This window comes from Brienomyrus brachyistius, chromosome 3, assembly GCF_023856365.1.
Source record: "Brienomyrus brachyistius isolate T26 chromosome 3, BBRACH_0.4, whole genome shotgun sequence".
NCBI classification, from domain to species: domain Eukaryota; kingdom Metazoa; phylum Chordata; class Actinopteri; order Osteoglossiformes; family Mormyridae; genus Brienomyrus; species Brienomyrus brachyistius.
The window spans coordinates 11,166,537-11,182,237 of record NC_064535.1 but is presented as its reverse complement, the minus strand read 5'-3'; the positions used below and the strand labels follow the sequence as shown (position 1 = coordinate 11,182,237).

At 40.2% G+C, this 15,701-nt stretch overlaps 1 protein-coding gene across 3 annotated transcripts in view; it reads right to left on the bottom strand.

The window, feature by feature from the left end:
- LOC125738681 (inositol polyphosphate-5-phosphatase A) overlaps positions 1-15,701 on the bottom strand; it is a 118,238-nt gene that overhangs the window by 65,699 nt on the left and 36,838 nt on the right. For all 3 annotated transcript variants that reach the window (XM_049007879.1, XM_049007877.1, XM_049007878.1), the window contains exons 3-4: positions 11,328-11,428; positions 10,488-10,575 (exon numbers count right to left, since the gene is read on the bottom strand). In XM_049007879.1, the coding sequence (XP_048863836.1) occupies positions 10,488-10,575; positions 11,328-11,428 (189 nt within the window). The remainder of the gene's footprint in view (positions 1-10,487; positions 10,576-11,327; positions 11,429-15,701) is intronic.

Below are 15,701 nucleotides of genomic sequence, written 5' to 3'. Positions count from 1 at the left end.
TCAAACATAAAGAATACTCAACCCACAGATCAAATAAAAACGTTTTCAAGTGGAATGTTCTGACACCCATTGATTTATATGCAAAGTCCATTAGTTAGAAACTGCCTTTCACTGATAACTTACTGCTCGGGCTGAAGCCATGACAGAGTTGCAGGAGGGGGAATATGTGGGCACCTTGTTTGTCTGTACCGTTTGTTTATTTTTAATATGAGAAAGTGGCAGCAGTAAAGTTTTTCATTCGAATTTAGTACTGCTAAATCGCACTGTTGCGTTGTAAAAGATATATATATATCTCAGCTGAAGTATCTTTCTTCTTGAATTCATCAATGAAGAGGAAGGGAAATCACAGACAGACACATTTGCTGTTGGGGATGTTTGGATTACCGGCTGATGGCTCCCTCAAGTGAAATTTGGCTCATAAAGAAAATAGCTATCTTCCCCTTGCCCACATGCCACCTGCCCGGGGCACTCCCACCGGACGTGGATATATATACACTTAGCCGGAAAAGGTCAGAGAAGCCGAATCTGCCGGGTAAATACGCTGCGGTGGGCCAGATGAATCACAGGAGAATTGGTGCATGGCAGTGAATGAATATCCAGCGACGGTTTCCCAAACCCCATTATTTCTCTTCTTTTCCAGCAGGCCAAAGATTCATGTCTCTGCATGCTGCCAGTTCATTACAGAGAAATATCATTCCTCTTCTGGCTGAAGCAGGACGAGCTCCGGCCCCAAGAGGACCCTTTACTGCTTAATTCCACATCATCCGCTCCACTGAGCAGCTTCATCTCTGCTTGTATGATCAATACTATATCAGTGTAAATTAAAATGACAATTTTAAAGTAATTAAGCCTGTTAATGCTCGATTCAAATGTCATTATTTGCACAAGGGATCGGGGAGAAATTACACCATGTCCACGGTGACAGCAGAATGTTTTAACTGGTGCAATCCTGTTGCAGTCACTGCCACCGGGGGCTTAACAAAAGCAGATTAACTCCCGGCCCCTGACTGCCAGGATTGCTCTCCAATTTCAGAAGAGGATAACCCAATTGAAGAAATTTGATTTGTTGCAGCAAACTCAATTACTGCAATATTAGATGAAAACTGGCAGGGAGGGAATGCTTGCTAAAGAAGAGGAAAAATGGAGGGAATAAGGAAAAAAAAAGTTGGACAATAAAAATGCACTTAACTCTCGAATGAAATCCAGCAGTAATTGTGTTATTTGATTATTTTTTTGCTCCGTTTCTTCCTGGTTTTTGAAAAGCCCTTAAAGTAATTGTGATGGTTAGCATTAAATAAATCACTGTAGCCTTAACCTCCTCCTTCAGGCTGCTTAAGGAAGTCTAAATCATGATGAGGCCACAGAAGTTCACTCTCCTGTACAGTACGTGTAAGCATAGACCCAAATGAAATCATTACATCGTATAATCTCATTAATAAATCTATAAATAACGAGTCCATTAAAATTGCTAAGCATCATGGGAAAACATGGCAAACCAGTGTAGCTTCCTGTAAACATGCTGACAGTGTTACCAGTGCTTCTGTAATTTAGCGTCAGACCTGAGATCAGATGACCAACAGATTAATGGGCTGAGCAGCTATGCAATGCTATTCTCATGAAGATAATTACAATTTGCATGTTGCATCATTGCATTAGGAACGAACTTCATCAATTGATCATCTTTCAGAACCATTGGAACAATTCAATTGTTCAATACATGCACAAGCAAAATGACTTAATGATAGGTTTCAGGCTCTCAAAATCTCAAAAAACAAAGAATAACCAGGAGTCACTGACAACAAAGTTAATCTACCTTTAACTTTTTATAAATTACAAAGGGGTTAAGTTTCAAAATCAAGTACCATGACACAAGAAGAACCACAGCAAAATAAGTGACGAGATTTTTTTTAAGAGAAAGAGGATACCACGTAGAATGTGTCTGAGATTACGAGGATATTCTCAGATGACCTTGTATTTAATCTCATTGAGTAGGGTGAGGCAATAAGGATATTTTCCCTTATATGTGAACTGCTAAATTTTATGGGTAGTCCTACCACCTGTCCTATCAACCTTCTAACTAAATGTTATCTATAAAACCAGGTCTACTCTGGCTTTCGAGGCAAATATAATTGCATGATTGGCTGGGTTTTGACAGGGATGTGTAAGGTCAAAGACTACTTTCATCCCATAAATGAAATAAACACATAAATAAAGAATTGGTTGTCCAGTTAGGCAAAAAAATAACTGAGCAGGATATGAAACTTACTGGGACCAGCATAGGGAGGCGTACATGTCGGTGTAAAAACGACGTTGGTATTTGCAGTTATCTGTAGTCGGGATAAGGTAAATCAGATCCCTTCACGCCAACCATCACTATAGCAAGTATTGGACTGCAAAACACAAGGTTCATCATAACAGCAATAATTCTGAAGAACACTAAATCAGTTTGCTATTTTATTGCATATGCTCAGAAAATTGAGTTCGAAATAGTAAATCATGATCTTTGGTAGTAAATCACATAGAAATTCCTTTCCACAAAAATGTTTCCTGCAGTGCAATTGCACCTCTTCACCACTAGGGGCCTTGATGGCATTTCCTTTGCTGCTGTATAAAAGAAAAAATAAAAACCATAACCCTTCTTGTCCTTATTCTAGGACACCCTGAACCACAGAAGAGCCGTTCATCACACAATGACATGGCAGTACTTCGCCCTCAATGCCACAGCTTAATGAATTTTTAAATTACTGTCAATAATGAATAAATAAAAACACTTTGCATTTAAAACAAAGGCAACCTTTGTGCATTTAATTAGCATGGGCACTGCTCTGCATTGTTAATGGGGCTGGTTAATGGACACTGAGCACTGTGGAGCGAAAGCTGAAGTACTTTCCAGATCGGCCAGCTTGTGATCCATCACTGGGCTTGTTGACTTGCGTTTGTGTAGCTCGCCTTATTAATTATCAGCTAGTTTCGGGGCTCGCTTCCACAATCAATGGGGCAGTCAGTGAGAATTTTAAGGGAATCAATTAGAATCTGCTAACCCAATACTTTTTTCCACACTTGAGGTAGAGCAGTCGGAATTATTTCAGAGGCATGTGAGATGGAGAAGAGGCTGGGTCCATAATGCGACTTGATTGGGGGGGGGGGGTCTACCATAAAAGCAATAGGTGAGGGAGCAGAGCACAGTTCAATTCCCCCCCAGAGTCCTCACAAAACCACCACTAGCATGCATAATGGTTGTGCTGTGCATTAAACCACTCTTAGGCGCATTAATAATGTTGATGGAGGCTGCCCGGTTACCCAGAAACCCCAGCACTCACGAATCTTCCCAATCAAGGGTAAGCAAAGTCAGTTTCACATAATTAAAAAAACCTTTTAAGGGGATACAATAATTTTATGGCATCCACGCATACAGGAAGTGCATCTATATGCTGTAATGTTGAGACGTAGCATGCCAGGAGTGTTGAAAAAAAATTCAAATGCTTTTAAAATGCAATATAGCGGAAACGGGCTTACGCATTAAAGTTACAAATCTTTAGCGCTAAAAGAAACTAACAATGATACGCCATGGGAGATCATTGTTTTTAGTTAATAAGATCAAAACCCTCATTCCAAAGTGCTATTATAAACTGCAAATTAAAGTAAATAAAATAATGGCTGCAGTTCTCATACTATGTAATAATTAAAAAGCAGTTTATTAGAGAGCTGCCTAGACAGCAGTACTGTAGCACAGTCTAAAAGATTCCTTAACAATGAGCAAGGATACTGAAATAATGAATTATAGACAATTTCCTGGCAACATTTCTTTTCAATGGGCAGAAGAATTATTCTGAAGTGCTGGTTAAGTTTTTAATTATTTTACTATCCAATTTTGACTTGTAAGTATTAGAGAAAATATATGGATAGGGTTTTATTATTATTAGTCTCTCCAGTGCAGGGTTACAGTGAACCAGGAAGTCTATTGCAGGGCATGTGCTCGCACAAACAATCATAGACAATTCACTTGCTTTTTTTTTTTTAACTATGGCAGGAAACTTGATTATCCAGAGGAAATGCAGGGAACACACATGGGGTACTTTGACGGGGTCCCGCACAAGGAGCAAACCCTTTAAAACCTGAGAATATGGCTGGGTCTGGGGACATCCAGGAAGTCTGATGGAAAAAGCCTTTGTCCAGCTGGACAGAGGTGGGTGTGAGGTTAGGGGACAGTGTGGATTTTTTTCCTCCTCTTCTGGGACAAGGGGCTGTGCAAAGTTTAAATAGTGGGGGATTATGGAAATCAAACCAGAGAGATTAGCTAATGGGAGAATAATGGCTGGTGTCTGCCAGGGTCAGCAGGGACATGCAAATGAAGCGGCAGAGGAATCAATACGTAAATGGAAACCGCATGATTAAGGCTTAGGGAGCAAGGACAGTGCATTTCTTATAGTAAGAAACAGGGGAGCCCAGGTAGGACCTAAACTGCACTCATGACGGCTCCAGTTTCAGTCCAGTCCACGTCTAACAAGTAGCTTAATGTGCGAGTGTCGATGCCAGCGTCTTCACATTCAGTGACAGATCTGTATCAGCGCTGTGTCTCACTTCACGCGCAGCTGTCCTCCATTTTATTCAAACAGATCGCCGGCAGCTGCTGCCGCTTAAGCCAATCAATGACACGCCGGATTGGAAGGGCCACTTATGGCTCTGAAGGCACAACAGAATGGGGAGCCGCAGGTATCTGACACTGCGTTTAAACACGAACACCCTGGGGACACGACATTCAGCAATTACCGCACATAGCAAATAAAGTGGTAAAGACTGCAAGACAAGGGCTCCAGGATCAACAAGACAGTCCAGACAACCTGGGGGGGGGGGGGCATAACACAATAATAAAAAAAAAAAAAAAAAAAGAACGGCATGTCAAATAATCTGTTTAAATTTTCCATGTCGCCTGCTCCTTCTCCTCCTCTTTACAGTGCACGGCCTCTCCCTCATTCTCATTCCTGCCATGTAGGAACGTCCATTTATCAACACCCAGGCACAAACATGTACCGCCTAGTTAAAAATGCATGGAGCCGGCGATAAAATTAACCTCGCAGCAATTGTTTTCCCACACATATGACGGCCTGCAGTCATCTCATCCGTTACGGTGGAAATAAAAAAGTCAGGCTTAAATGTACAAAAAATTATGACGGAAGGTCCTAAATAAAAGCCAGCTAATGCAAGTTTATTGAGTCGGGGGCCGATCGATCAATGGACGAGTGGATTAACAACAACTCATTGGCATCTCGTCGGAAACGATCCAGCCAGAGATGAAGAACTAACTATCTGGCAGAAAAGGGAGGGGGTGGGGGGTGAGGGGAGGGGGTTTTGGAGTGAGAGGTTGAGGAAGGTGCCCTGTGCATATGTGGTAGCATGGATGGCAGTGAAAAAAAAAAATCAATGCGGAGAGCCAAAATGAGAGTGGGGACGCAAACAGGCGGGCATGTTTACTGCCCAGTGCACTGTAGCCCTGACCCCACCCATGGGCTAGTAGGGGGGAAGGGGGGGGTGGACCTTCAGCGGGTGTTTATTTGCTCTCAACACCTTCTCAGCGATCAATATTTTTAATTTGGATCCAAGTTATTATTTTTCACATCACTGCGCTGGGGAGCGGACTAAAGTGGCTCATATTTTAGCGCTAAAAAGATCGATATGACAGTTTCACCTTCACGTTGCCCCTCGCCGGCTGAGGGCCGCACATCATAATGTAGGGAGTGGGGCGTGGTGGGCTCCCATGCGCTGGAATCACATCATTATCTGCTCCGGCCGACCCCTCCCGAACCGGACTGATTTACTCCCCATCGAGATCCTTCGGCCCCCGGTAAACCTACCACCCCACATATTTTTTTTTCCAGGCCACTGATGTCCTGAAAAACCAAAGTGTGTATGTGTTTGGGGGCAGTGCTGTTTGTGGACGGAGACGGGCAGAACGACGCTAATTGGACACTGTTCAGTTATCAATAAGTTGTCAGAACCTGATAGTATCGACCAAATACCATTTACTGTGTGGCTCTGTGGGTTAAGATTCCAAGCCAGTCATCAGATGATCATTGATTCAAATCCCATGGCTGGCAAAGTGACGCTATCATTCGGTCCTTCAGTAAGGTCCTCAACCTGAATTGCTCCAGGGACACCGTGTGACCCGGCTTTCTCACTTCATGTCACTTAGGACGAAAGCATCTGCAAAATAAGTAAATGCGATGGCACACTATCCTCTAGCTAAGTGCTTCCCAACCTGGTTCCCGCAGATCCACAGACGGTCCACCTTTTTGCTCTTTCCCAGCTCCCTACCAGACAGTCCACCTTTTTACTTCCTCCCAGCTCTTTACCGGCAGCTGGGAAGGAGCAAAACCATGGACAGTGTGCAGGACCCCAGAGTTCACACCCAACTTTCATTATTTTCACAACATTCTATTTACAGCCATCCTGACTTTCGTCTTTATATGACATCATGCAAACCACTCTACCGTGACCTCTTCCTCTCCAACACCACACATGATCTCATGCTAGTTTTATGTATACGACAGAAGTTGAGGCAAAAAAGGTGGACAGGACCACAGCATTGCCACCACGGACAGAACGCAGGCCGCTGTTGAGCCGCACAAGCACAGCACCTGTCAGCGTGCCGACCATAAATGCTTGTGGACTTGTGTAGCTAAGCATGTCTTTGGTTATTGCAATACTGAGACGTGTCAGGGTAAGAATTAGGGTTCAACCTCAGGCTGCAAGTTTGCTGGCAGATCCTGACATCCCCCTAATCTGCCCAAGCTGCGGAACGTGCTGGGGGATAACTGCGACTGATTTTAACAGTCACCAGGAGCTGGAACACTTTTTCACTGTCAGGGCCCTCCTTAAAGAGAGACATGAGGAAAGCAGTGTCATTAGGCTTGATAAAGAGTTAACCATTGTATTCCTCTTATAGCTCAAATGCCCATTTACCTCAGCCTTCTGGGCCAGCTGGTCTCTGTATAAGTACGGGAAGATATTTACAGACGCTCCCTGGGTTACGATGGTCCGTGTTACGATATTTCGACTTTACGCAGGGTAAATGTTTTTCACTTTCAGTACACTATACAATAAATTACATGACATATTCAACAGTTTATTATAAAACACGTTTTACGTTTTGCCTAATTGCAGGCGAATGCTTAGTGTTCTAAGCATTTTCAAGGCAGGCTAGGGTAGAATATAATGTTTGCTAGGTTCGGTGTACTGTATTAAAATGCATTTTCGCCTTAAGTGAGGTTTATCGGAATGTAACACCGTCATAACCTGGGGAGAGGCTATATACTCGGTCTATATGGTGCATATGTAATGGTGCAAATGATGGGTGACAAGAGTAGACATGAAAAATGCAGTTTTCTGTATATCTGACAATGAACTACAGTTGTGTGTGCGTATCTATGCCTTTTATCTTTTCTATGAGAGCAAGCCATTTTTGGGGCTAAAGATTTTAGGTTTAAAAATGTAGGCTACACACTGTGCTGAAAAGTACTATAACAGCATCTGCTGGAATCTTTAATGTTACATAATTTTTGTTCATTGACAGAAAGCTCTATCACAGCACACTTTCTATAAGCATGCTGGACTGATGAGAGAGCAAGCTCACATCGGAACATCCATCCATCCATCCAACCATCCATCCGTCCATCCATCCATCCATCCATCCTTCAATCTATCCATCCTCCAACCACTTATCCTGGTCAGGGTTGGTGGGAGGTGGCCTGAAATCCTACCCCAGTATGCATAGAGCACCCAGGAAAATTTATAGTGACCGTTTAGCTTAACTGCATGTCTCTGGACTGCGAGAAAGCAGAGTACCCACAGAAAGCCCAGGGGATATAGAAAGAACATGCAAATTCCACACACAGTACAGAAGCACAATTTGAACCCCCAGCTCTAGGGCATTGAGGCAACAGGGTTTCCCACTTATCCACTATACAACCCACATTTTAATAAACCCACTGTAATTATTCCCTCCTACTGTGTATGTATTAAGGGAAGCAACAGGCACTTGTTCATCTGGCCATATGCAATAAAGCATCTTGAGATGCACATACTGTAGTCTGATTTTTAATAAGTGGAGATATTAGCTCACATCATTACACATTACAGTCCAGGCCCTTGCTGCTGAATTATAAATATTAATGGCCTGGAATGAGTGGATAGAGAGTTGAGTGATCAGGGCAGGCCTCCCTAATTGACATTTTACCTGCTGTATACCTTAACAGTGCTGTAAAACAGAAGACTACTCCAGGCAATAAGGGACATACCAATTCTTTTCCCATTTAGCCCCTTCCCGAAGACACAGCAGGCGACGTTAACGTTGCGTCCCTCTCTATTAATATGCTGCACATGACAGCCACAATGGATGGCTTTTCTCCGCTTCACAGTGGTGGCTGCTTAAATTATAGGCATGGTTCCTATGGAGGTTAGGCTGGCCTAATCAATACCCTTTAGAGGGAGCGTCGAGGCCCAGAGGGAAGCTTCTTGCTAGGTTTGAGCGGGATGAGAGAGACTCCCGAGCGGTCTACTCATCCCAGTCCTAACGGAAAAGGGACTCCCACTGATTCCCGAATCAGCCCCTGACCAGAACATAACCAACCGATACTGTTTTTAAGGAAAACTAGAACGAAATAAGGAAAAAAGAGAGACAAAAACATGTCATTGATGAATGTCTCTATGGTACTTTATGATTAGGATCTTAGCCGTTTCACATTACTACAAAAAAAAAAGAAAAGAAAAAAAAGGTATTTTTGTTCAGGCAAGCACCCACAAAGTGTTCCACTAGCGTTATCTGAAAATTGACCAGAACAGCAGACAACAAATAATTACCCAGGACAAAGAAAATCGAAGAATGACAAACAAATATGAATCTTTTTTTTCTGGAGTAAAATCAGCAGCTGAACAGAAAGCAGTTCATAATGCTTGTATTTAACGGTAAAGGTAAAAGCTTAAGATATGAATTACATTTCTCTGTCACTGATAAAACCAAAAGGCAAGCACTATTGTAAAACAAACTATATACCATAAAATTAAACAAAAAATGACTAACATGGTGTCAACCAGCTAATTTTATACGATATATAATTACTGCACCTGACTTTTCAATGGCATGATTTCCCGAGCAACTGTGACAAGTAACTGGCAGGATGTCACACCTTTACAGAAAACATTAAGACATCAATTGAAACAGACAGGGCTGCACAATTACCGCTGAATTACTAATTTGCTAAAGACTTCATAAAACACTTCCTATTTCCCGCAACAGCCTCCTATCTCTTCTTTTTATAAGCTCAGGAGAAAATGCTACAGTCCACCCCCCCCACCCCAACACCTTAATTTACTCTTAAGGGGATAAAAAGCAAGGAGCACAAATATAATTGCATTATGCAGAATATTGAAAGGAAAAAAGTATAATCCAAAAAATATATAAATCTTAATTGAAATAATTCACTTTATTATAAACTGACTTTTTAAATAACTATATGTATAACTATTATACACTTTGCTCACTGGCATTTCCAATTTCCAATCAATAATAATAATAATAATAATAATAATAATAATAATAGTGCGTATGGCACCACCTACTGGTCACTTTATCCAACGACATTAGAATTATCAGAGGTTTTACCTACAACGTTAGAAAATACTTAAAAATCAAAAACTGTGCATTCAAAATTATATTATTTCATAAGTTCTCCAGTAACTCATTTTTTGACGTTATGTCAGTATTTAAATGCCCCAAAGAATAACACAGACCTCCACCTTCCTGTTAACCACAGATTGGAGCATATCTATTGTATGTGATGAGAAATAAATAAAAACGATACCCCAATTAGTTTTACATACCCCTAACCACAAGTTGCTGGGGCTAAATCAGTTTAAGCACAATATGAATTCCACTCAAGTTTTATATTAAATTCTACCGAAACACTGTTTACCATTACATTCTATGGAATTCACCACCATCTAGAGGCCATTCAGTATATTGCAGGTAAAATTCCATATTGTCTGTTTTGGATAATCGTGAAGAATAACTTAACGTTGACGTCTTAATTTTACAGTGTAAATACTGGAGATTATTTTAAATGTCACGAGAATCTGCGATTTTTTGGATTAGGATTAACTATATAGGAAATAAATAAATTGTTCGTTTTTTCCTTTTTTTTATTATTATTTTTTTAGTTGTAACCAGAGGTGGTTTAGTTATCTACCTCAAATACCTTTTATCAACAGACAGGCTGCTAAGTGGCATTAAAAACAATTTCCCCGTCGTTGGTTTCACGTAAGGTTTTCTTATGTCTGTTAATTTCAAAACTAAAGGACAGTTGGAAAAGACCTAAAGTCATGCATAAAACATAACTTTTCAAAGCGAAGACAATTATATCTTTTATATAAATTTGTGCATACAAAGGGCAGTAAGTGACAATTTCTTCTGCATATGCGCAGTTGGGGCTTACCGTGAAATGCTCCTGGGATTTGTAGTTCTCGTCGAGGTAGATGCGGGCTTTATTGTATTCCTTCATGGCATCGCTGGACAGCAGCTCTCTGAAGAAAGAAAAGGGTAAGTGCATTCGAACTGTGGCTTTCTTAACTGTTCCTTCAATACACGGTTTACGTTTTTTTCGCCATTTTTGATGCCAAAATTTCGGTTACCTCGAACTAAAGCTTTTAGCTGCAAAATATACTACAAACACACACAAACAAACAAATAAATTAATTAATTAAGTGATAATGATTTTTCGATATGCTTTCCGTCAATGTTACGCATAATAACGTACCAGCTATCAGGTTCACGTAGAAATTTAGTACAAGAATCCTTCATTAGGCTTTATTGATCATTTCAAATGATCGTGTTTTACCTATATGGGCGCTTTTCTTTCTAGTGATATTTCGGGAAACTGAGGTTTTGTGTTGGCCTGGAAACGTATTATATTTTCCTATTTAAAACAATAGAGGATTTCGCTTTATGTTTTTCTTTTCGATGTACAGTAACGAGTTTGGATAAATCAAGGGAACACTAATCACAAAAAAAACCGTATGTAATTACTGCAGAAAGACAATTATTTAAAATTGATAATAATACCCAAAATCTATGTGAGAAAGAAAACAGAAATATAGTATAATATGGGAAACATATTTCTATCCGGATGTAACCTGGATCATTACTGTCACTAGAGGGCGGTGTTCCCTCATTTAAGGGTTATACAGTCCTCCATGAAAAGCATAGAAAACACGGTGTTCTCGATTTCCCCCTTGCGCGTAATGAAACTATAACACACGAAATAAAAGTCTCTTACTTGACAAAGTTGTCCACATGTGTCATGGACTCTTCATAGTTCTTTCCGCCCACCTCTTGACAATGTATTGCAATGAAATGGGGCTTATAGGTATGAACAGCCTGAAAAAGAAAAAATACATACGTATAGATACATAACTAGCATAACGGAAAAAACGTTGAGTATCTTAAGTATGTCAGTGTGGCTCAATCAATCAGATTAGAACAGAGAAATATCCTTGATCGAGGAGAGAAAACAGCAAAAATATGTAATCTATTCAAAGCTGGTACATATCTGTGTCAAGTCTTGGAAAAAAGATCATGCCTAATTCATGAAGTCCTTAATCCACATCATCTTGCTAGCAAGCTAAAATGAATATTATCACTTTCTCATCAGAAAGCTCTATATCAGCAAAGTGTAAGGCTAAGAAAAATCTACTGAGCTACATTCTAATGTATAGCCCACAAACTGCACATCACACTTCTCAAATATTTTTTCTGGTAAAGTAAGAATCTAGTGTAATGAGTCAACATTGGTGGATGCAGACAGATTTTTGCTATGTGGCTACACAGCAAAGTGAGACGTGTGGAAAATGTATGACAGAAAATGATACAACAGGCTCTATCCACACTACACAGTGGGATGTATGTGTCACGGCAGCTGGGACAAATCAGTAAAAGACTTTCTCACACTGCTTATGATGTTGACAACACTACATCCCTAGCTAGTGAAGCACAGATTGCAGTTTGATGCCCGCAACCAGTAACATGATACTTAATAAGATTATAAAAACAGAATATTTGCAGGTGATACGGTTTCAAAAACAAACAGGGAACAAATTTTCTTGGGTCATAACTAAACACATTTCTTTAATATCTGAATAATTTAAGCTTTAACTTTAGTTATTAAAGACATATGACCTGAACCGGCAACCTTCCAATTACATGTGCAGAATTCTAACATGCAGAATTAACGGAGCACCCCTAGACAACACGGAACTGCACATAAAGTCCGTTTTATTCCGTTTAAATGCTATCAAACATGAATGTAGGTTTAAGCATAATTTTAATGTTTGCACGCAACATTTCTTTCTTGCACAATTACCATGTAATTAGAATTTTGGAATGGTCTTAAGCAAACATTTGTGTTTCACGTGAGTTTAAATAAACTTGAAGGTTTTATTTGCATAGGTGTGAAATTACACACCCTGGTCTATATTAATTTTGGGGTTTTGTTTTTATAGCCTGCATCAACCTTTATTTTTGGCACGTAATTCTTAAGGTAAGCCTGTTTCACTATGCGCGTGACATTCCAGCGTCACGCTCACCTTCTGTTCGGAAATCTCTCCCACATTAGAGAGCCCATATAAAGGCATATAAGGCCAGCCCCCCTCCCGGCCTTGCTGGACTTAAGGCTGTTTGCAAGTGAAGACCAAAGGCTGTTCTAGGGTGTCAACTCATAACAGAAAATCCATAGAGAAGTGAATTACAGCACTCACAGGCACACTCAGGTCACAGAATGGATGTGGGGAGGGGGAGAGAGGCAAAGGCCATAGATCACCGTCATGGACGATATGTAATCCCCTTGGGCGATGTTATGCTGGGGACAATTCCAGAACTGGGAGGCCTGCTCTACACACAGGCCCATATTATTTTACGGTAAAGGTGAAATCGAATAAAACTAATGTACAGCAATAACCCTATGGATTTTCCATCAACCCGTGGCTTGTTACTTAGCTGTATGACCCAAGACTAGCCAAAAGAACATTTCAGTGTTAGACAATTCCTCACCCTGTCACTCGGGACTAAAAAGGTCTCATTCTGGGAGGTTACTCTGATTAACGCAGCAGTGCGTGAGCAAGTGTCTGTGTGCAGTTCCTTCTTCCATCACGGTATCAGTAAATCGCATATTTATTTTACGCAAGAAAAAAGGTGTGTATGTTTTACTTGAGTTCAGTTATTTGTTTTACGGACTTTAAAGGGCAAGCTACTTAATCTAAATAGTGCCTGGTGATTATGTGGTGGCTTCCTCTGTATTTTTACAAACTAGTAGTTAAATTCCAGACTGTGAGACTTCACAAAACAATTATTCATTCTAAGCAGCTTCTTTTTGTCTTTCATCACACTGAAATCCATCCCCTATTTAATTACCTTCTTCGACTTCAAGCATAACAAACCCCCCTTAAACAATGGAGGGGGGAGCAAAATGCAAAGAAGGATTATAAGACATTTGGTATTTCCAAAATCTAATACGACAAATATGATAAATTATTAATACAATAAATATTTAAGATAACTTTTCACTTCTATAAGGCTGGCAGTTACAGTGAAGCCTTTTGGTTCTGAAGAGCTATAACGACTTTGTTTGATGCACCTATCCCACCTGTGCTTCCAGGGAATGGCAGTCGCTATGCACACAGCATGGTTGATCACTCTCATATTGCCTCACTTATTTGTTTTGAACATTCCTTTATCGAATGACGCAAACACACCACCGAGCCCCCCCATTTCAGCAGCAGTCCAGATGACTTCTCCACCATGCCTTCCTGACCACTGTTTATATTAAAACTTTGCACTAGCACAAACGCATGTAAGAAAATGTTTCTAAAACAGGCCATGGAGCTTAGCAAGGCTTCCGACTTATATAATGAAACTTTAAAATACATCAGTGGTTTAGCTCTCATAGTTTCTCTACTGACAGTCCTCATAAACAAAATATTTCTTAAATTTGTTTATGAATCAGTTTTTTTTTAATGCTTAAATTGAAACATTATATCCGTCTTAGGACCTAAACAATGGATCACTATGTCTGGGTATCAGTACCGGGCACTGAACGCAACATGGCTACAGATAGAGTCTACAAAAACCAAATGCGAGTAAGCAAGGCTTTATATGATAAGTTAAAATATTTTTAGTATTTTTTAGAATCTAAGACAATGATCTGTGCAATGTGTGGATGTACAAAAATTTTGATTCCTTTAGATTTGAAAACTGGTTTCATCTGTTCACTGAAAAGAACTGGTACAAAAGAACATTTCGTTCAGGCGATCGGACATCTCTGGCATTCACGGAGATAGCCATGCTCTCGGCGTAACCCAGAACGAGCATCCGCTTTGGTCATCTAAAAGCCTCAGTGCTCAAGGTGAACTGGAAGAGTAGGCTTTAGAATCGATACTATGAAAACCCGTTTTATACATGATAGAATCAATACTTCTGATGCTTTTGATGGCATTGATACATATTCATCAATATTTTAATTGCCGCACTAATAAATATTTATTAGTCATTATGTGCATCTTTCAAAGCAACTTGGAGGGATTAGTTAATAGGTTAATAAGGTTTGACACCGTGATTAGGTTTGGGTCTGTGGCTCTGTGGTATCCCAAAAAAAATCTGATGCAGCCATCTTGAGACTTCATCTGCTGCCAGATGTTACTGACGGCATCGTTTGATCTAGCGATGTCAAGCACTCGAAGGCCTCACAGATTGTCTTGCAAATCTTCAGCTACCCACTTCTGAAAGCATGTTTTCTGTTTTGCTCTCCTTCCCACACTTGAATATTAGTCCCTTGCAGTTCATTATGCTCCTTTCGAGTACCTCCTTCAAGCTTTACTCTCAGGGGGCTGACAGATCTGGCAACACCGAGTGTTTTCTTCTTTGGGAGATGAGGATGATGTACAATTTTAGCCGCGTCTTTATGGTGCTTGGAGGAACTTTGATTCTTTGCATTCCCCAGGGCCTTGATATATGAAGGACATCAGCATTAGGCTGAATAATCTTGCTCCCTATGATCTCCTTGTTGCCTTTAGGAATAACACTGAGAAGATGTTCATCTTAACAGCAGCAACATCATGCAGTAGCTTAGCATCTGCTTCACTGACTCCTTTGTGGCACAAGAGGCACACGTCTGCACCTTGCCACAGATTAACAAGTTAGCTGGCTTCAGGACATTTCAGAAAACCAGGACAGATTCTGCTATATTATACTTCATTTTGCATATCCTGAATTGTATGGTTTGTCCACTAATCATGAGAAAGAATGGTAACACCTTACATTAACCGCACCTTCATAAAGCATTCATTACGCATTAACAGAACATTCAGTGCACTGTCATAATACATTCATAGACCACTCATAGTCAGCATGTATCTATACAGTAACATCCTAAAATGCCTCAACGGCTTTAATATACATTAATAACAAACATTATCAGATTAAATTATGAAAATGTTTGTTATTATTATGTAATGTTTGTTTTTAGTGTATATTAAGGCTGTTAAGGTATGTTAGGATGTTAAGGTATACTTGCATGCTTCTTATAAATGCATTATGTAGGGGCACTGAATGTTCTATGAATGCATTATAAAGGCACCATGAAGGTGCAGTTAACGTGAAG